This window comes from Benincasa hispida, chromosome 5, assembly GCF_009727055.1.
Source record: "Benincasa hispida cultivar B227 chromosome 5, ASM972705v1, whole genome shotgun sequence".
Classification (NCBI taxonomy): Eukaryota; Viridiplantae; Streptophyta; class Magnoliopsida; order Cucurbitales; family Cucurbitaceae; genus Benincasa; species Benincasa hispida.
Genome location: NC_052353.1, coordinates 5,235,090 through 5,256,412, shown reverse-complemented (window position 1 = coordinate 5,256,412; position 21,323 = coordinate 5,235,090). Strand labels below are relative to the sequence as shown.

Here is a 21,323-nt window from a genome sequence, read left to right as displayed (position 1 = left end):
TACCAACATGGTTAAGTCAGAGTTTGGTGTCGCTCTTATTCACTTGTTAAGGACAAAAAACCTCCATATATCTTCACAATTGTATGATATTGTCCACTTCAGCCATAAACCATCATGACTTTATTACTTTTACTTTCACCCAAAAAGTCTCATACCATTGATGATAGTTATCCTTTCTTATATACCCATGATTATCTCCTTATCTTACCAATGTGAAACTTTGATCCTATTTCCAACACCAACATGCATGCATGATAAACTTTAACCTATAATTTGACACAAAGGCCATACAAAGTCTTAAACTCCTTGATGACCTTTTTTTATGCATATTACACCCATACAATCTACTAATGTGAAAGTATATTGTAGTTTTGTTGTTCGTATGAACAAAAGTATTTTGTGTACCTAAAATACAATGGTCACATGTAAAAAATTGTAAAATACATGTGAAAGTTTTAAGTTGACATCTTAATTAAAAGTTAAAAATTTGGGAAATTGAAATGACCCAAAAGTAAACCAACTCTATTTTTCAAAACACCCAACAATACATGTGTACTTCTAAAAATAAAAAATAATAATAATAAAAAGCAACCCATATATATTTTTAAAAAATATGCAGAATTATTGAATAAAAATATTTCAAAAAGAAAAAGTAGTCAGCAAAGAAGTAGATTATTCAGGTTCGAAAAAATTGTCCAGATACCTCTAATTTCGAACTCCACGCACATGTGAAATTCAACTCAATTCCCCAAACATTCTCTATTATAAAAGGAATGTATCACTATCAACTTGAAATGTGTTGGTGGATAAAAATGTTAAGAAAAAACACACAATGATTATTTTTGAAATATTTCAAAACTTTGAATCATCAAGGATTGACCTAGAGGCTAAAGATAAATAATGAGCATGATCTTGATAAATGACTAAGAGATCATGAGTTCAATCTACAGTGACCGCTTATTTAGAATTTAATATCATACAAGTTTTCTTGACACCCAAATGTTATAGAGCCAAACAGGTTATTAGTCGGGGTGTACTCCAACACTCACAGAAATATTGAATGAATATATTTCATTTAGTTTGAATAATAAGTTTTTGACATAAATTTAGCAATGAAAAAAATAATCGCTAAAATTATATGTATTAGCTTTAAGTTAATTTACCAAGAAAAACCAAGTAAATTAGACATTGTTGAAAAAGGATAATTTTCTTTAAGTTAAATTATTAATATACTTAACCCTAAATTTTAAAATAGTGAAAGAGATATAAATGAAAAAGAAAATGATGAATAAAACTAGAATATATGTAGTTGAAATAAAAGTTATAAATTTATAGAGGAGTGGCATAATAAATATTATCCAATTTGTTTGTTAACTTTGTTTTGTTTTTGGTTTGTTTTTGGGTTTTTTATCTAATTGATTTTTAAAGGGAAAAAAAATGATGGAAGGTTGAATTAGAGATTTTTAAAATAAAAAGTAACTTAAGTAGACATTAACTTTTAAAATTATTTAAGTTTGTATTAGTTAGATATGTATTTTTTAGTATTACAAACTTAAATAATTTAAGTCAATAACAGTTTAGTTGAGTTCAACTAAGGACGAGATTCTAGGTTTAAATCCCCTTCCCCTAATTTGTATTGAAAAAACTCAAATAATTTAAAAATTAATGTCTAACAAAATAAAATGGTACACGATTTTACTTGTTTAGAAAAACTATTTATTGTTATTTTATTTTATGCAAGTATAGTCTTACTTTCTTAAAGAATATTCTTAAAATACAAAAAAGAAAGAAAGAAATACATAACAAAAAAAAAAAAAATGAAGAATGGTTTAGATACAAAAGGTTGGGGAAAAAAAAAAATTTAACGTGTATATCTCTACTAACCCCCGTCTTTGAAGAAGCTTATGATAGTTTTTTTATTTGTATTGACGAGTATTTTCAAATTAGTTATTCATGAATAATTTTATATTCTTAAAAAAAAAATGGTTTAAATACACCTATTTGTATTCAACATTAAACTTTTTTTAAAAAAATCTTAATTTAGATTCAGTACCAACATTTTTTTTTTTTAAGTTTATTTGTCAAATCTAAAAAAAAAATAAAAGATTTGTTTAAATACTCTATTAGAGAAATAAAAATCAAGGTTCTATCAAATATTTGTTTAGATATAAAATTTTATATTCAAGATTTGAAGGTTGATAAAATGTAAAAAAAAAAATAATCAACTAAATCTCTCCAAATTTGAATTGAATAATACTAAAAATGAAACTTGATTTTAGTTACACTCCAATCTTCAAAAATATAACTAGTGATTAAAAAAATACATAAAATAATACAACAAAAACACAAAACGTCAAAATAAAACAATTAATCGGATTTGTAAAATTATTAATTATATTTAAAATATAGACACATCATAATACTTTAAAGAGATTAGAAACAAGACTAAAAAGAAATGAAAAGAAAGAGAAAGAGAAAAATGAATTATACCTCATTTGATAATGTATTTGTCACGGTCAAATCTTGAAAAAGAATTCAATGATTAAAACCAAATGTATATTAAATAAAATGATTTTTAAAAACAAATAGAATTGTTTAGATATAAAATATTGTTTTCAAGTTTTGAACAACAAACAAACTCAACTAAATCTCTCATAAAAATGTCAAAAATAAAACAATAAACTAGATTTGTAAAATTATTGATTATATTTGAAATATAGACACCTTATAATACTTTAAAGATATGAGAAACAAGACTCAATAAAGAAAAATGAAAAGAAAGAGAAAGAGAAAAAATGGATTATACCTTATTTGATAATATATTTGTCACCGTCAAATCTTGAAAAGAAAATCAGTGATTAAAACAATGTATATCAAAATAAATTGATCTTTAAAAGTGTAGAAATTGTAACGACATACTTTGACAAGGGTCGTTACAACTAAATACACATTTAAAACTCAGATATTTTGACCATAAAAATTCATTAAAACAATAAGGACAATTTTTTTTAAAAAAATTAACTAGAAATAAATAAATAAATAAAACTTTTATTCTGGGTTCCCTAAAAATAATATTTATGAATAAAACATTCAAAACATTAAAATTTGTTGTCTCACATTAAATTATAGTGTCAAAACATTCAAATCACAAAAACATAGACTGAGCGGAAGCGATTTCTCTTGTCCCCATGTGGTTCTCTGTCACGGGTCCCGTCTGTCACTCGTCAATCTGTTCCAGGAATGAAGAAAGGATGAGTATAACAATACCCAGTAAGTGACCCGCTACTGGGCCTATTAATAGAGATGTCCAATTTCCCCACGGGGACAGGGCTCCGTCCTGGACGGGGTGAGGATTCCCCGATTAGGCGGGGAACGGGGGAGGGAGTGGGAAAAAAATTTCCCGTGAGCTAAACGGGAACGGGGAATGCATTCCTCGGCCCCGACCCCGCCCTATTCCCCGTACTCGTCCCGATTAGCTTCTACATATTTATTTAGTATAATTATCTAATGGCATGTTATTATTATTATTATACAAATGTAATTGGGAAAGATGATGAATATATTTAAATTTAGATTATATAGTTGAATAATTTGATTTATATTTATTTATTTTTACTAAAAAATTAATTAGCTTTTTTAGACCAAAATTTGAGTAATTTATCTTTAAATTCAAATTGTCATATAAAACTAACCATAATAAACAATTTAGTGATAAATTTAATCATTTAATTAAAATTTGCTAATATTAACGATTTAAATTAATTGGTTTTTAACAAAAAAAACAAAAAAAGATAACAGGGAAAAATTCCCCGCGGGGAATCCGATCCCCGTGAGGAATCTCTGCCCCAATCCCCGTGAAAATTTCACGGGTATGGGGAATAAAATGGGGAGCGGGGACGAGGATGGAGAATGACATCCCTGGTCCCGCCCTGCCCTGTGTACATTTCTACCTATTAGCTAGTTTATATAGGCATCAGTATACACCTATCATATCAGTCGTAGTGATCCCAAAGGAACATGTATGTAACCGAAGGTCCACCAATCAGTCATAGACATGAACCCGAAGGTACATGAATCAATCATAGACATGAATCCAAATGTACATGAATCAGTCATAGACATGAACCCGAAGGTGCATGAATCAGTCATAGACATGAATCCGAATATACATGAATCAGTCATAGACATGAACCCGAAGGAACATGAATCATAGCGTGTATACCTGCCCAGATAAGAAAAACTAACAATAACCTTATAACTTAGCATGCATTAGTTTTCATATAACTCCCATGTTATGTTTTACTGTTGTTTATCTTAGGGGTAAAATTTTATATATATCTTCAGTCAATAGTACAATCATCATAAACAAAACAGTCCAATCTAGTCAGTCAATGTCATTAAGTCATGCAGTTCAATCAATCATAAATTATCTGTCCCAACAGTCTAGAATAACTATTCAAATCCGTCTTAGCAGTCTCAAGAAACAGTCTATGTAATCTTAAGTAATCAGTCCATGTATTCTTAAGTAAACAGTTCAAGTAATCTTACATAAGCAGTCCAAAGTGGTAGGGACGACTGGTTCGAAGACGAACCAATAGAAAGACACTTACCTCAAGTTTTAGTTTATACGAGTTCAAACAACCTTAACTTTTATTTGCTCAAAAGATCACGAACCAAGTCTTAGTGATAAATTAAAAATTAAGATTTCCAAAATAAAGCCAAAATTTTCAATCAACCAATTTACATAATCCATTAAGGCCAAATATTTACAGTCCCAAGGTCCAATTACTTACCCAGATTGTCTCGAAATTGATTTCAAATTTTGGTGAACAACACATCAAAATCCTTTGATTCTTGAATCAAACCCTATACCAACAATCAAAATTAATTCCATCATTTAAGACATAATTCCAATCATAATTTAACCCAAATGTCTCCAAACAACTTCCCCAACATGCGGTTTGATGTCAAAACCAATTTGAAGCTTCAAAATTAACACAATCCAACAACTATATCACCAAAATCCACCTTTAACTTTAATGGACAACAACTTTAGACCTTTTAATCCAATCTCCATAAATCATAATTAAAAAAAAAATTAACCCGACATTTAGTGAGTATCCAAAAATTCTCAACAAATACTCATACGCCTAACAATTTTAATCTTATCGAAAAACAAAATCCAATTTTAACATCGAAACAATATGGGTGAGCTAAAACTTAAACCAAAATTTGATGGGTATTTAAGATCTTCCAAGAGAGCCCATAAAACATCAAATAACTTACCCAAGATATCAATTCCGGTGATAATGACATCAGCGGTGGCGGTAACCATAAATAGGCAGTGGGTGTTGTTGTCGTTCCGGTGACAATGACATCAGCAGCGGTGGTAACTATAAATAGGCAGTGGGTGTTTTTGTCGGACGACGTAAATTGTTTAGGCTAGCGGGGTAGTGGGGGTCTTGCATGAGGAGGGTTTTCGAGAGTGAGAGAGAATAATTTCCAGTTTTATATATTTTATTGTTCAAAATGAAACCCTATATGTCTCGAATAGACGGACCAAATTTGAGTACGATCCAATGATTCAAACTCTGACTATCGATAATTTTGTGGAAGCTGTCGCTAAAAAACCGAATTGCTTTCTCCTCGATTTTCAGCCTCTTCTCACTCACATTTAATGTCGAAAAATATGAATTCTTTCATTTTTTTTTTCAAATTTTGAAAAGATAAATAAAATATTTTATTACAATATCTTCAAAATCTCCAAATATTATATTAAATTAATAAATCAATTAAGTTTTCAAATTATCTTAATTTAGGCTTCAAAAACCAAAATTAAATGACATAAAATCCATCAATTTAATATAAATTAAATCATTTCAAATATTTAAATCAACTCAAAACCACATAAAATTAATTATCTCATAAATTGTTTTAAGTTGGGTCTAAAATCCAAAATCAAACAAAATTCAATATTTTCAAGATAATTAGTTCGAATATATTAAATTCAATTTAACCAATAAAATCTTTTCGATTATTTTAATTTAATTCAATTTGAAAGGGAAATCAAAACTCAATAATTTAGATAACTAACTTAAATTTTCCTGAAATTCGGGATGTTACATAAATATTTAGGTATAAAATATTGTTTTCAAGATTATTCCAACTTCCAACACAAACAAACGTTTAAATCAAAATAAATAGATTGTATTTCAAATTTAGACCATCATCATACTTAATAAATGAGAACGGATACCAAAAAAAGATAGAGAAACAAAAAATAGAGATAACATATCTTATTTGATAATAAGTTAATCACAATCCAGTCTTTAAAAAAATCCCTAGTGATTGAGTACATACATAATATACAAAAAATACAAAAATATGGGAGCATCACAATGCAAACAGATGTATGTTAAAATAAAATAAAATTAAAAATTTGTTGATGGTAAAATATCCTAAGAAAAATAAATCTACACATCATAATATACTTAAAGAAATAAAACAAATCGTGCTAACTAAACAAATATAGATGACATAACTTATTCAATGATACGTTTCTCTCATTAAAAGGTATTCTACCATAGAGTTCCTTTGGAATGATTGAAAAAAGATGTCTAATTTGATAATAATATTTTTCTCCGTCAAATGTGTTGTAGATTTCCATGTGTTTTAGTGTAGATTTCTATCGGAATAATTGATACGTTTTAAATGCACAAACAGTTAGTTATAAGAGGTGCTTTGAGTGAGAAGATGTTTTTTGATCCATCAATTTAAGAATTCCTCTTAAATAGGAGTTGGGGGTAAAATGGGAATAAACATAAAAATGATTCTCCCCATTTTTGCCTAGTATAGATTTTAATATAGTACATATAGGTACATTTCCAATCTACCAGTTTGCTTAATATTTCTCAATTCTATCCATCCCGTATGACACATTTTTTCTACTAAATCTTATTTATTTATTTATTTATTTTTGTTTGAGAAATTCTACTAAATCCTACTTCACGTTCAGGGATTAATAGGAGGGATATTGTACTTTAAAAAAATATTAGACAAAATAAGTAGTCTGGAAAGTATTTAGATAAAGGAATTCGTCTTTTTAAGAGATGTATTCAGGGGGTACTGCATATTTTTCGAAAAACTAATGAGAAGCTAACAGAGTAAATGGATTTTGATAGCAAATGAAATGGCTTACAGAACATGTCTACTCTTACATAAGTACATATTTGGCGTATTGGTCGCGGTGATATGTTTTTGTCTACAGACCTTGGTTTGACCCATGAGTCATAAGAGTTGTTTCTCCGTCGAGGAAACGAGGTCCCTGCGGGGCCCATTTGAAAGCGGGGACGGGGGTGGGGATTCTTCGGAAAACGGGGTCCCCGCAGGGCCCCATTCCTCGTTTCCTGTAGGGATTCCCTTATTTATTTAATTAAAATTTGTTTTTATTTAAGTTTTTTGAGTTTAGCTTGACTTCTTAGGCTTAGAGTTAGATTTTGATATTAAATATTGAACTCCAATCTAACACTATACATTATAAACACATATATAAATAAATTATTTTATATATTATAAATATATATTTGTAAAAATATAAATATATCAAATCGCCCCGCCCCCATCCTTGGATAGGGCCCCAAATTTTTTCCCAATTTGACCCCAATCCCCGATCAAATCAGAGATTTTCCGCTCCGATCGGGGCGGGTCCCACGGAGAATTTTGCTAACCCTATTTGAGCCAAATAACTAATCCAATCTTATTATGTCTTTCTCGAAAATCATGTGAGTTTAGTTTATAGTTGTATCCTATGAAATAGGAATTGGTTTCATCTATCTAAATTTGTATCGCACGACATAATTGATAATGTTATTGCACTACGGAGAAGTATGTAAGTGGAATTTTTGCTGACTATATTATAAAGATATACTATTAATAGTAAAAAAGAAGTACAAATTAACTATAAAAATAACATCACATATATATGCTAATTAGTTTATTACGTTTATCTTTGCCTGAGTTATACAAAAGTGACAACTTCTTCTTAATTAGTTTCAGAACACAATGGTTTTTCTAATTTCCTTTTTAAAATTGCAATTTCTGTCTCATTAACCCTCCCGTTTAGCCACCCCTCCCTCCCAATACCGGCCAACTGCATCCCGCTCCGCCCCGCTGTTCCTTGCCCGACGCCGTCTCAGCGGCTGCCACCACACGCTGCAGCATTCTGACGAAATCGCCGCCGCCGCCCTCTCCCTCTCATACTATCGCCCCTCCGAGCAATCAGAGTTTTTATCTCCTTTTTCTCCCTCAGAAACACAGTGATTAAGCCTCTAACCCGCGCCGTTGGTGAGATCGCGCTCCCGCTCCCGCCCATTTTTCAGATCTCCAAGGTTTTGTTTGCTCTTTATTTTGTTTCGTTGGGTTATATTCTCTTCACTGACGATGAAAATAATCAAGAAGAATTTTCTTTTTGTTGATTTCTTCTACAATCAATGTTCAACTACCGTAGGCTTAAATTAAAAAACCAAATTTCTATGGGATAGAATTGGAAACATTTTTTTAAAGTTGAAAATCGTGAAATGAAAATTTTATACTCTGATTTCAAATTGCCTACCCTTTTTCTTTCCTTGTATCGAAGCACCTTGATTTAGAATTCTTCCAAAATCAGGGGTTCCAAACAAAAGTAAATATATGTTTGAGAGTGATTTTGGCATTAAAATAGTCTCTCTATAATTTAAAGTCCTAAGCCTATCCAATCCTTATTTCCAGAGATTGTTTTTTAATGGTTAGTGACTAGCAAAGTTCTGAATCTGTTTAATTACGGCCTATTTAAAGCTCAACTTCCACTGAATTTTGGATCCCTAAATACTTTTTGAATACCTCAGCCCTTTATTTTGGTATCAGTAGCAGTGTTGTGAAATCGTAAGATACAATGTGTATTCTACGATTCATGAAAGTGGAGGAGTCCATGAAAGCCGAAAGGGAAATCCCTTAAGGTCCTTTTTGCGGAAGTGGTTAGGAAGGAAACATGCAGTTGGAGGCAAAAAGTGAAGTCAGCATGGGCTAAGGAAGGGAATTGCTACTCCTTGCTTTTCCACTGGGAGGCGAGTGGTCGGAAGAGTAGAAATAGAATTGGCCCCTTGGTTATCGTTTCTGGGGAGGTGATAAAGGAGGAGAAGAAGATTGAAAAAGAAGTTATTAATTTTTTCTTCGATCTGTATGGTCTAGAGGTTTCGCCTAAACCCTTTGTCCAAGGGATTGATTGGAACTCCATTTATGAGGAGGATAAGGACATATTGTTTGAGCCTTTTACAGTTGAGGAGATTAAAACGGCCATTTTTTGGAAGCGATAGTTCGAAATCTCCTGGGCCGGATGGGTTTTCTATGGCCTTTTATCAAGAGAATTGGTCTCTGGTGAAGGAGGATGTTGTCAAAGTTTTCTAGGAATTTTACAAAAGGGGGATCTTAAATAACTCCATGTTAGAAACCTATGTTTGTTTAATCCCGAAGAAGGAGTCGGTGACTAGTTAAGGACTTTAGATCAACTAGCCTCATCATAAGTGTGTATAAAATTTTGGCAAAAGTGTTGGCGAATCGGATTAAGAGGGTGCTTCCGTTGACTATTTTGGAAGCGCAAGGGGCTTTCGTGGCAGGGAGGCAAATTTTGGACCAAGCCTTTATAGCCAACGAGGCGATAGAGGACTATAGAGCTAGAAACAAAGAAGGGGAGCTGTTTAAGATTGATTTTGAAAAGGTATATGATCATGTGGGTTGGAATTTCTCGGACAAGGTTTTAGAAATGAAAGGATTTGGTTGTAGGTGGCGAATGTGGATGTGGGGTTGCTTGAGGAATGTAAGCTACTCCTTTTTCATCAATGGGAGCTTTAGAGGTAAAGTGACGATGTTGAGAGGTTGGAAGCAGAGATCCTCTTTCTCCTTTCCTTTTTTCTCCTGGTTGTGGATGTGCTCAGCAAAATGGTGAGTAAGTGTATTGATGCTAAGTTAATCGAGCCCTTTGGGATGGGTAAGGACAAGGTGTCCCTTTCCCATTTTCAGACGATACCCTCTTCTTCCACTTTGGAAATGCAAATTCTTTCTTGATGCTCAATCACGTTCTTGCCTTCTTTGAGGAGATGTCAGGTTTGAAGATAAACAAGGGAAAGTGTTGCATTTTGGGCATTAATAGCGAGGGGGATAAGATTAACAGGTGGGTGCAATGGATTGACTCTGAGATCGAAAGCCTTCCTTCTTCGTATCTGGGCCTTCCTCTTAGGACTAATCCGAATCATGTTTCTTTTTAGGACCCTATGATGGACAAAGTCCGCAGTAGGTTGGCTTCTTGGAAAAAGAGTTTATTTTCCGAAGTGGGTTGTCTTACTTTGATTAAATCAATCTTGAGTGGCATGTCGATTTATTTCTTCTCTTTCTTTAAAGCTTTGGGTGAGGTGTGCAAGCATTTGGAGAGAATGATGCGAGACTTTCTTTGGGAAGGGATTGACGAAGGAAAAGGAAAAGGCTTGCACCTTATTATAGGTTGGCAAAATTTCCCGCAGGGGCAGGTCTCCGACCCGATCGGGGTGGGGCGGTTTGACCAGTCTTACATAAAATTTACAATATCAATGTAAATATTAAATTTAGTTAATTTTAAATAATAATAAAATAAAAAGTGGGGATTTTTCCCTGTAGGGACCCGAATCCCCGAACAGGGATTCCCCGATCCTGACCCCCAAAACGGGGAATGGGGATGGGGAGTGCATCCCCGACCCGGTTGCCATCCCCTAGGCTTATTAGTTGGGAGGTCATCATTAAACTGGTTCTCTTGTGGGGGGGTTAGAAATTAGGAACCTTAGGACTCGTAACAAAGCCCTTTTAGCCAAATGGCTATGGCGCTTTTCCTCTGAGCCTTGCTAGTAAACATGGTCCCCATCATTTTGAGTGGATGACTAAAGGGATTAAAGGTACTTATTGGAATCTTTGGAAAAATATTTCAAAAGAGCTTCTTGCTTTTATTCTTTGGGTTCAGTGTGTGGTGGATGAAGGGAGAGAGACGTATTTTTGGGAAGACCGCTGGATGAGGGAAAGACCTCTTTATGGGTTATTTCTCCAGCTGCATCATTTATCTTTTCCTACAAATCATTTTGTGATGGGGAGTGCATTCCCGGCTCGGCCCCGTTGCCATCCCTAGGCTTAGTTGGGAGGTCATTGTTAAACTGGTTTTTTTTGGGGGGGGGGTTAGAAATTAGGAACCTTAGGACTCGTAACTAAGCCCTTTTAGCCAAATGGCTATGGCGCTTTTCCTCTGAGTCTTGCTAGTAAACATGGTCCCCATCATTTTGAGTGGCTGACTAAAGGGATTAAAGTTACTTATTGGAATCTTTGGAAAAATATTTCAAAAGAGCTTCTTGCTTTTGTTCTTTGGGTTCAGTGTGTGGTGGGTGAAGGCAGAGAGAAGTATTTTTGGGAAGACCGCTGGATGAGGGAAAGACCTCTTTGTGGGTTATTTCTTCGGCTGTATCATTTATCTTTTCCTACAAATCTTTTTGTGATTGATTTTCTCATGTGCAGCGGAAGCTCTTGTTCATTTTCCTTTAGGTTTCATCGTGCTCTTTTTGATAGGAAAACAATGGATGTAATTGCCCTCCTTTCTATTCTTGAGAGTCACCCCTTTCGGCTTGGAAGGAGAGAAGTGAGAGTTTGGAGCCCTAATCCTTTGGAAGGGTTCTCGTGCAAGTCTTTCTTCCAGTATTTGGTTGATCCTTCCCCTGTGGGTGAGTCTGTCTTTTCGCCGATGTGGAGGATTAAGATTCCTAGAAAGGTGAGATTCTTCACTTGGTAGGTTCTCTATGGCCGTATTAGTACGTTGGATAGGCTTGCTAAGAAGTTGCCTTTGTTGGTCGGGCCTTTTTGTTGTATCTTGTGCAGGAAGGCGGAGGAAGACTTGGACCATATTCTTTGGCATTGTGATATTGCGAGCTTCGTTTGGGACCATTTTTTCTTGACGTGTGTGCGTCAAGAGATGTTAGAGATATGATCGAGGAGTTCCTCCTCAATCTCGCCGTTCGAGGAGAGAGGCCGTTTCCTTTGGCTTGCTAGTATTTGTGCTATTGTTTGTGTTTTATGGGGTGTGAGGAATAGTAGGGTGTTTAAGGGGGTTGAGAGGGAAGCTAGAGAAATCTGGTCTCTTGTTCGTTTTTATGTTTCGTACTGGGCTTCGATTTCGAAGGTTTTCTTGTGATTATTCTATTGACATGTTTCTGTATAGTTGGAGTCCCTTCTTGTAGTGGGACTCCCCCTCAAGAAGGGACTCCCCCTTTTTGTGGGCTTGGTTTTTTATATGCTCGTTTATTCTTTCATTTTTTCTCAATGAAAGTAGTTGTTCTTATAAAAAAAATTGTGTATTGTACAATTCAAATCGAAACTAAGGAAAAACGATACAAACTTGTGGATTTGAATGATATAATAGGTATACATTCTGTTTTTAGCTATTCACTATTATCTAATTGGATCAGGGTAAGGGAGAGATGAATAAGCTAAATTGTATGCGTATTTTGGTATTTGGCCCATTTAGTTTTATTTTAACTAGTAAGTTTTAGCCATTCATTATTATCTAATTGGTTCAGGGAAAGGGAGAGATTTACAAGAAACGAAAAGATTATGAATCGTAATCTTCTTGGACACAACGGGTTTTGACATAAAGGGCTTTTACCCTATGATTTTATACACAATACCTTATAAGGTTTTGTTGGATCCTTACTACTTAGAAAAAAGCCAGTGGCCACAAATGTTTACTGGCTCTTCAATTGGTTTCAACCCTTCAATAATGTGGTGAAATTAATTTGACACCCGAAAATAACCTTTCTTCTTCTTGGGTTAACCACTTAGCACAATCTAGTATTGAGGTTTTGTCTTCTCATTTGGGATTGGAAGAGTTTTTAAGTTTCAAAAGCAAATCACTAGTGATTCAGATCTGTCTTTTGAGCCCAGAAATTCATCCATTTCGCATCTTTCTTTCCATTATTCTCGGGAAATCGGTTGTATTTTTGTAGAAGCTTTCGGAAAATCGGTTGGCATTCTTATTATGTGGGTTGAAAAATTGGTGATTCCCTTGGAATTCTTGAAGGTGGTTACACTTTATCAGACAAAATTATGACTCAATGTAAGATCTTTTGTTGGGTGTCTAATGTATATGGAGCTATTAATTATAAAGAGAGAAGATTTCTTTGACCGGAATTCAACTTATTGTTTTGAACTTTGGTGTATTGGTGGGGACATTAGTATTTCTCGGTGGGCCTATGAACGTCACTCTTGGCAGATCAACAATAGGAATACGTAAACTTATTATTATCATCGAAGCTGCAGGCTTTTTAGAACTTCCTATATCGTTGCAAGCCTTTTGGCATTCTTTTGTTGGTCAGTTGGTTAAACAGTTGCTTCATTCCCCTGTTTTTAAGCAGCGTTGTTTAGTTTTGATTTGATATATTTAAAGTTCTCCTTGTCTTTCATTTGTATACTTGTTTTTGATATCTTTGTATTTGGAGCCTTAGATTCTTTTAATTTCAACAATGAAAAGTTCTGTTTCCTTAAAAAAAAAAAAAAAAAAGGCTTTATCAAGAAAGAATTTGAGCTGCTTTCATCAGGGCAATACTTTATTGAAGAACCAAGCAATAAAAAGAGCTGATCAAGATGTACGGATAATGTATGTGGAGCGCAAGATATATGTTTTAATATCAAATGAAAATGTTTATCATTTGTTGACAAAGTGGAAGGGTTCATTTGTATTTTTCATGAATGCTACAAGTGTTTGTTATATTTAATATTTTGATCCCTTTTTTTAATAATGCATCCTTAATTATTTGTGTCATATTACATCTGGCAAATTAAAAAAGGTATGGTTCATGACATTAAGTTACGAAAGCGTATCAAAAGTCTTTTATTCTATTAACAATATGTAAGAATCACTATTGCTTGCGTTTCGAGAGGGCAGAAGATGAATACTTGATATGTGCTTCTGGATAACTGTATCATGAAACCAAATAACTAGCTCAATGTTATTTTGTGGAGGCAGCAGAAAGTAGGATTAGCTTAAAGTAAAAACGAAAGATCCAGAATATAGTCAGAAGAGCTTACAAGGAGGAAGCAGGAGCAGAAATGGAGATCGATGATGTTCCAATGGATGAAAAAGCTAAAAGGATGAGGGATCTGCTATCTAGCTTCTACGCCCCTGATGCTTCAATGTCTAGCTCATCCATGGGTTCATCTAATAGATACACTTCTCCTTTAGAAGCCATTAACACCACCTCATTTAATCCTGATCAGTATATGAGCATTCTAGTACGTCTTAAACTCTATCTCTTTCTCATTTATTTATTATTTTTACTTCATTTCTTATATTTCTCTTTTTAATTTATTATGTTAAGTATATTTTGATATATGCGTTTTTTACAATTTTTTTTTTTTTTGGGAGGGGGGGTGGAGTTTCTTGCTGTTTCTATTAAAATACTTTTTATTACTAGTAAGAGTAATTTCCATTCATAAGGTGAAAAAGTACAAAAGGGAACCAAAGTTCCCATGTGGAGGAGCTTAAAAAGAAACTAATCCATTAAAAGTACAGTCGGTGCAGATTACCCCTGGAGGTTTCCTCCCTTTTGAATATTTCATTACATTAATGAAATGTTGATTTGAAGTTTCAAAAATACCCTCTAATGAAATGTTGATTTCTCTACAAGGAAGTATTTGATTTATGTTATTTTGAGCTTTACTGTGAAATACCCCACAAAATTCTATATTCTCTTATTACATTACAGCACACTAACGTAGGCGGAAAGAATAGATGCTTGTCTTCCTGAGAAATGGTAACATAGAACACACCATCTAGGATTGAAGTTACAATAATATGTGGAAGGAGAAATACCAAAATAAGTAAAAATATAGAAAAACGATACTGAGTTACATTGAAAAGATAAAAACATTTCAATTAAGATAAAGATCCTTAATAAAGTAATCAACAAAGTGCTTGCTTTGGGACCACTGGTAAGAAGTTTTAAGACAAGCAGAACTGAAACAGTCATTCCATGGAAACAAAGTATTTTGAAGCTCCTCTGAATACTTTCAAACCATATACTTGTTAAAGTAGTTTTCACTACAGTAGGCCACAAAATATTTGATTCCAACAGAAATCCAATGAAACTGGAAAATATTTTCCTTGAAAATGTTGGAAACAACCCACTGATCGGATAAACAAAGGTAGCAGATGGAAGGAAGGAAAGATATGTAAGAAGAATAGGGGTTAATTAGGTAATTGGGTAATATTCTAGGTTAATTTCCCTTTTACCCCCACTTGTAATAAAACTCTATAAATTCTTCTTCCCCTCTTGTATGGAACAGTTTTATCACTTGAATATAAGATTTATATGATTGATTCTTGGAGGCTTATCATTTGAGAATACTTAAGCTACATCAATTTGGTATTAGAGCAATCGTCTGGACCAACTTTGACTGCCGTCGATGGAAGACTGGGAAACTCTTGGCGACATTGATCACAAGAGGGAGCTTTGAGTGTTATGCTCGTTGCTAAACAACCCACATATATTCAGAGAGAACCCTTTAAAATTCAAATCAAGGAAGAAGAAAAATAAAGAATCATCCAGAATCATCCAAAATTGATTTTTACAACCCAAGAAAAACGTTCAAGGCTCGTAATTACTCGTTTAGTTATGAAACACGACCAAGTAATATTGATATCTATTCAAGAAAATCAAAGAATTAGTCCTATACCTATTATAAGATGGAAACATACTCAAGATCCCAAAAATGACTACCTTAATCCTATAGTAGTGGAGAATATAAAGGAAATAGCAAAAGAACTCCAATATTCATTGGGAAAAATGTCTCAAAGTATAGATCAATTATCAATTCATTTGTAAGAGTTCAAGAATGGATTGTTTCCATATACGGAAGAAAAAACAAAGGAATCACAGTTGGAAACTTTTCAGATAGATTATCTTGAAGATAAAATTGGAGAAAATCTTGTTGAGATCCGTATAGTTAACCGAGGTGATTGGATAAAAAATCATGTGAACGAAGTAGAAGAAAAAGAAGAATTTGAAGATGTCGATTCGGACGTAGTCTCGAGTGAAAAAGAGAAATCCAGGTACCAAACATCGAAACTTTAAATGTCAAAGCGGAAATAAAAAAATCGAGCAAGAATGACACACCTATTGTGTTGGAAATCAATTATCACAACGTCAAAGAACTTGAAGCAAATAATGAAGAAGATGTGATTCTTAAAGGGGGTTCTCTTTGGAAGCAATTCTTTTGTGATTGGTCCTATGATTACAGTTATGAGCTTGATGGAAATGTCTTTTTTGGATTTATGGCTGATGGAGAAGTTCATCTTTTGATGGCAATATTGGTTTTCTGTCTTGGATTTATTTCTTTAATCAAAATATTTTTGTTCAAGATGTAGGAGGTTAGTTTGGCTATACTTTGTTGAACGAGCTTATTTTATTTCTCGATTGTTCCATTTTTTCTTTTTAGAACTCGAGGACGAGTTTTCTTTTTGGAGGGGTGTAGAATGATGTAAGAAGAATATGAGTTAATTAGGTAATTGGGTAAATGATGTAGGAAGAATGGGTTGATTGGACAATATTCTAGGTTAATTCCCAACCCCCATTTGTAACAAACTCTAGAAATAGGGTTAGTATATGAATAGAAACCGTCAATGCTTCATTGCAAAAACAAACTCTAGAAATAGGAGTCTTCCCCTCTCGTATGAAACACATTATCATTTTAATAAAAGATTTATAATTTAATAAAAAATTTACAATCTAATAAAAGATTTACAATCTTGGTTCTTAGAGCATTACTCCTTGAGGTACTTGGGCTACATCAGTAATATTCTAGGTTAATTCTCCTTTTGTTCCCACTTGTAATAAAACTCCATAAATAGGAGTCTTCCCCTCTTGTATGAAACAATTTTATCACTTTAATAAAAGATTCATATGATTGATTCTTAGAGGCTTATTCCTTGAGAATACTTAGGCTACATCAAAAGATGTGATGGAATGGTCATGACAAAAATCTATTATGATCCCACTTCCAAGCTTAAAATTAACTAAAGGATCCACTTGATGGACTCTATACCAATACATATAATAAAATTGTTTCGTATTAAAACATAAATATACATAGTTACATACAATATGAATATGTTCTCGAACTTCATATAAGGAGGGCCTCTTCAATTGATTTTTTTGGGTGAAAATGTACACAACGTTAACTGATTAATTTAGATGGGAGGTCTTTTATTGTTGTTCTTTCTTGTATGTTGATGAAAGATTCTGGTTGTTGCTTTTATGTTTTAACTGGGTTTTTTTAAATTAATTTATTTTTATTTTTAATATTAATAAAATTATCTTTCAATTTGAGAACAAATGTCTAATTTATTACTGCGTTCCAACGTGAAATTGTTGCAGTTATCAGAAAAATAGGCTCCCAATAGTCTATTCTTCATGTATAATTCTTCCTTTATCAATTAGTTTACCTACTCGTTTGAGTCCCATCCCTAATAAAGATATTGAAAGGGATTTGAGTCCCATCCCTAATTCTTGGTTGATGTATCTGAGTCTGAACTTCATTATTAGTTGTAATGTAAAATATAGATTTTTTTTTTTTTAATAATTTTTAGTGTGGCATGCTATGTAGGTGCAAAAGTCGAATTTGGAGGGACTCCTTCAAAGACACGTTGAAATGGCTGCCGAGATTAAGAATCTTGACACAGATCTTCAAATGTTGGTTTATGAAAATTACAATAAATTCATCAGTGCAACTGATACAATTAAAAGGTGAATTGTTTTCTTTTCTTTCTTTCCAAAAATTATCAAGCTGATATTTGTGTGTGATTTGTGAATGCTGTTTATAAGTTTGTCAATGTCAACCATTTCTCTAGCTTATGTTAGTATATGATCAAAATTAGGCTTATGAAACGAGGAGCCATATGTGAAATATAATATGAATAAAGTTGTGTACTGTAGGTTGGATAAGTCCTGGGTGATATGGAAAACATAGAAATTAGAATCTTTGTTTGAGCCTTCACTCCTCAATAATAAGCTCCCACTTCCTTAGCACGCTTTTGTATTTATGACACTCTAATTGACCAACCAATTGTGGCGAGATTTTAATTTACGATAAAAGTACCCAACGGTGGGGTCCCGATCCCTTTAGGTTTGAGAATATGTGGCTCGATCACCCGTCCTTCAAAGCAAACATTTCTTTATGGAATCTTCCTATTCAGGGGAGGTGGAAAGGGTATGGTTTTATGGGGAAACTAAAAGTTTTAAAAGGTACTCTCAAATCTTGGAATAGAGAGGTCTTTGGTGATAAAAATTAAAAACAGGAAATTCTCAATAGGATTGAGGAGCTTGTGATGTAAAGGAGATTGAGGGGCTTATGGATCTTGTGTGGAAAGAGGGGAGTTTGTTGATTTGATTAGAAAGGAGAATACTAGTTGGGGTTAGAAAATGAAATTGAAGTGGGCAAAAGAAGGGGATTGCAATTCTACTTTTTTCCCTCGAGCAGCTAGTGGTAGAAGAAACATGAATTCTATAGGTCCTTTGATCAAGGACAGTGGGGAGCGAACTTGTAGTGATAAGGAGGTGGTGGAGGAGGTTGTGTCGGTCTTCTCGGACCTACTAAGCCCTATGGTTAGGCCAAGGCCGTTTGTTTAAGGCATTGAGTGGTGTCCCATTTCGTCCAGAGAGGGTAAGGAGTTAGAGGTTCCCTTTACTCCGGAGGAAATTAGAAAGATGGTTTTGGGAGTGATAGAAATAAGTCTCCTGGTTCAGACAACTTTTCCATGGCTTTTTTCCAAGATAACTGGAATAAAAGGAGGACTTGGAAAATGTTTTCGAAGAATTCTTTGGAAAGAGGCATTCTGAAACGATCACTTGCGTAAACATTCGTGGATTATTCCAAAGAAGGAAGGTGCCAAGGAGTTCAGGCCTATAAGTCTTATAACCAATTAAGGTTGGTTAACAACTATAGGCAAGGGCTAACAACTAACTGTAATACAAGGGTTATCGATTATTAACAGGTAAAGGATCAGTAGGTGCACCTGGGCATCTCAACTAGGTTGACACCCCCTTAGCACCATCATTATATCCGACATCGTTCAAGTTGCCAAGTGAAATTCATCTGGAGCATGATAAGGATGCAAGTTTGCTACGTTGAACACTGGGTTGTTGTGTAAATCTGGTGGTAGGTCTAGACAATGGGCATTAGAACCATATGCTCAAAGAATTTTGAAAGGATCGAGTTTTCTATTTTTGAGTTTGTTGTATGTGCCAGCGGGGAATCTGTTTTTGCGAAGATGAACCATAACCAAATCCCCTTCTTGGAATTGTAGGAGACATCGATATGTGTCAGTTGCCTTTTTGTATGAAGTGTTTGCTCGTTCGATGTTTGCTTGTCTTGATGAAGTTGAACAATCTTTTCAGTCATCTCTTCAGCATCGCTGTTAAGATCAACAGAGGAAGGGAGTTGGCGAGATCAACAGTTGAAGATGGGAGTTTAGTATATACAATTTCAAATGGACATTTCCCTGTAGATCCGTTCTTCATAAAATTGAAGGCAAATTCAGCTTGTGCAAGTACTAAGTCCCACTGTTTTGGGTGTTCTCCACATAGGCAGTGGATTAAATTGCCCAATGACCGGTTGGTAACCTCGGTTTGTTCGTCGGTTTGAGGGTGACTGGTTGTGCTGTATTTAAGGGAAGTATGGAATTTGCACTATAGTGTTTTCCAAAAGTGACTAAGAAATTTGACATCCCTATCTGAAATGATTGTTTTAGGAATGCGATGAAATCGAACTATGTCCCTGAAAAATAGGTTAGCTATATATACAGCATCATGAGATTTTTTACAAGCCATGAAATGGCTCATTTTACTAAACCGGTCTACAACTACCATTATCGAATCATGTCCTCTTTGGGTTTTTGGTAGTCCAAGGACAAAGTCCATAGTTAAATCCTCCCATATAGAAGTTGGAGTTGGTAAAGGTGTGTAGAGACTGACATTAGTGGTCAGCTAAACCTTTGGAATGAAGGTCTTTTATTAAACATTCCCGAAGTGAAGTACTTGGGATGCATAATAGGGGTGTTCAAAAATCCCAATGACCTAAAAAAAATCAATCAACCCAACCCAACCCGTGCGGTTTGGGTTGGGTTGGATTCAAATAAATGAATTTTTTTTGGGTTGGGTTGGTTCAAAGATTCACCTAAAGTAACCCAAACCAACCCGAACTTATTATTTACTTTAGAATGTATTTTTTTTTACTTAGGACTCAATTATATGTACATATATTTATCTTTGTTTTATTTAATTTCATTACTTTTTAGATAATTTATTCTCTAATAACTCCTAAAAAATTTTTTTTTAGCACTTTGGAAAGAAATTTGCATTATACAAATTGAAATTGAGTTGTTAATCTTAATTCAATATATAAAAATAATTAAGTCAAATTTCTACATATTAACATTTTACTTATTTTTAGAACAAAAATTTAAATAAATGACGCGAGTAACCCGAACCAACCCAACCCAAATATTTTATGGTTGGGTTAGGTTGGGTTCATTTTTTAATAAGAGTTATTTGGTTTGTAGAAATTTACAACTCGAACAATTGGGTTGGATTTGAAAAGTACTTCAATCCAACCCACGAACACCCCTATTGCATAGGCAATCACCTTTGAACAAAAAATTATCAAATATGTGAAAGTCAGCGGAGTTAATATTGTTAGAGCATTTGTACCAAATCTCTTCAAAAGCTTGATCATTTGGATAGAGATTTGGAATATGTTGGAAGGCAGTGACCTCCCCAGCTAGGATATTAATAGTTCTCCCTTTCTACTTAATGCATTTGCCACTTTATTATCTTTTCCAGCTTGGTGGCGAATAACAAAGTCAAACCTTTGGAGAAATGATAGCCTTCTAGCATGCATTCTGCTGATTTGCTTTTGAGATTGTAGATACTTCAAAGAAAAATGATCAGTGAGCAAAATAAATTCTTTATAAAGTAAATAGTGCTTCCATTGCTTAAGGGCTCTAAGAAGGGCATAAAATTCTTGCTCATACGTGTTCCAATTTTGTTTTGGTGGACTTACTTTTTCACTAAAATATTCAATAGGGTGACCATTTTGGGATATAACTGCTCCAATACCCATTCCACAAGCGTCTACTTGAAAAGGGATGGTAAAATCTGGGAGTTTTAACACAGGACTATGGCTTAAATGATGTTTTATTTCCTTAAAACTATGTTCTTGTTCTGTGTCCC

At 33.8% G+C, this 21,323-nt stretch overlaps 1 protein-coding gene across 9 annotated transcripts in view; it reads left to right on the top strand.

Annotated features, from left to right (window-relative positions):
• The first annotated feature begins 8,033 nt into the window (after positions 1 to 8,033).
• The window catches only part of LOC120077810 (vacuolar protein sorting-associated protein 51 homolog), a 37,160-nt gene continuing 23,870 nt past the window's right edge, over positions 8,034 to 21,323 (top strand). For 2 of the 9 annotated variants that reach the window (XR_005481841.1, XM_039031864.1), the window contains exons 1-3: positions 8,034 to 8,387; positions 14,063 to 14,328; positions 17,701 to 17,840. Coding sequence is in view for 5 of the 9 variants with exons in the window: in XM_039031864.1 (XP_038887792.1) it covers positions 14,146 to 14,328; positions 17,701 to 17,840 (323 nt within the window). In the remaining 4 variants the exon portion in view is untranslated. Of the gene's footprint in view, positions 8,388 to 14,058; positions 14,329 to 17,700; positions 17,841 to 21,323 lie in introns of those variants that run through there. The other 7 variants (XM_039031869.1, XM_039031871.1, XM_039031868.1 and 4 more) reach the window with 6 other exon arrangements.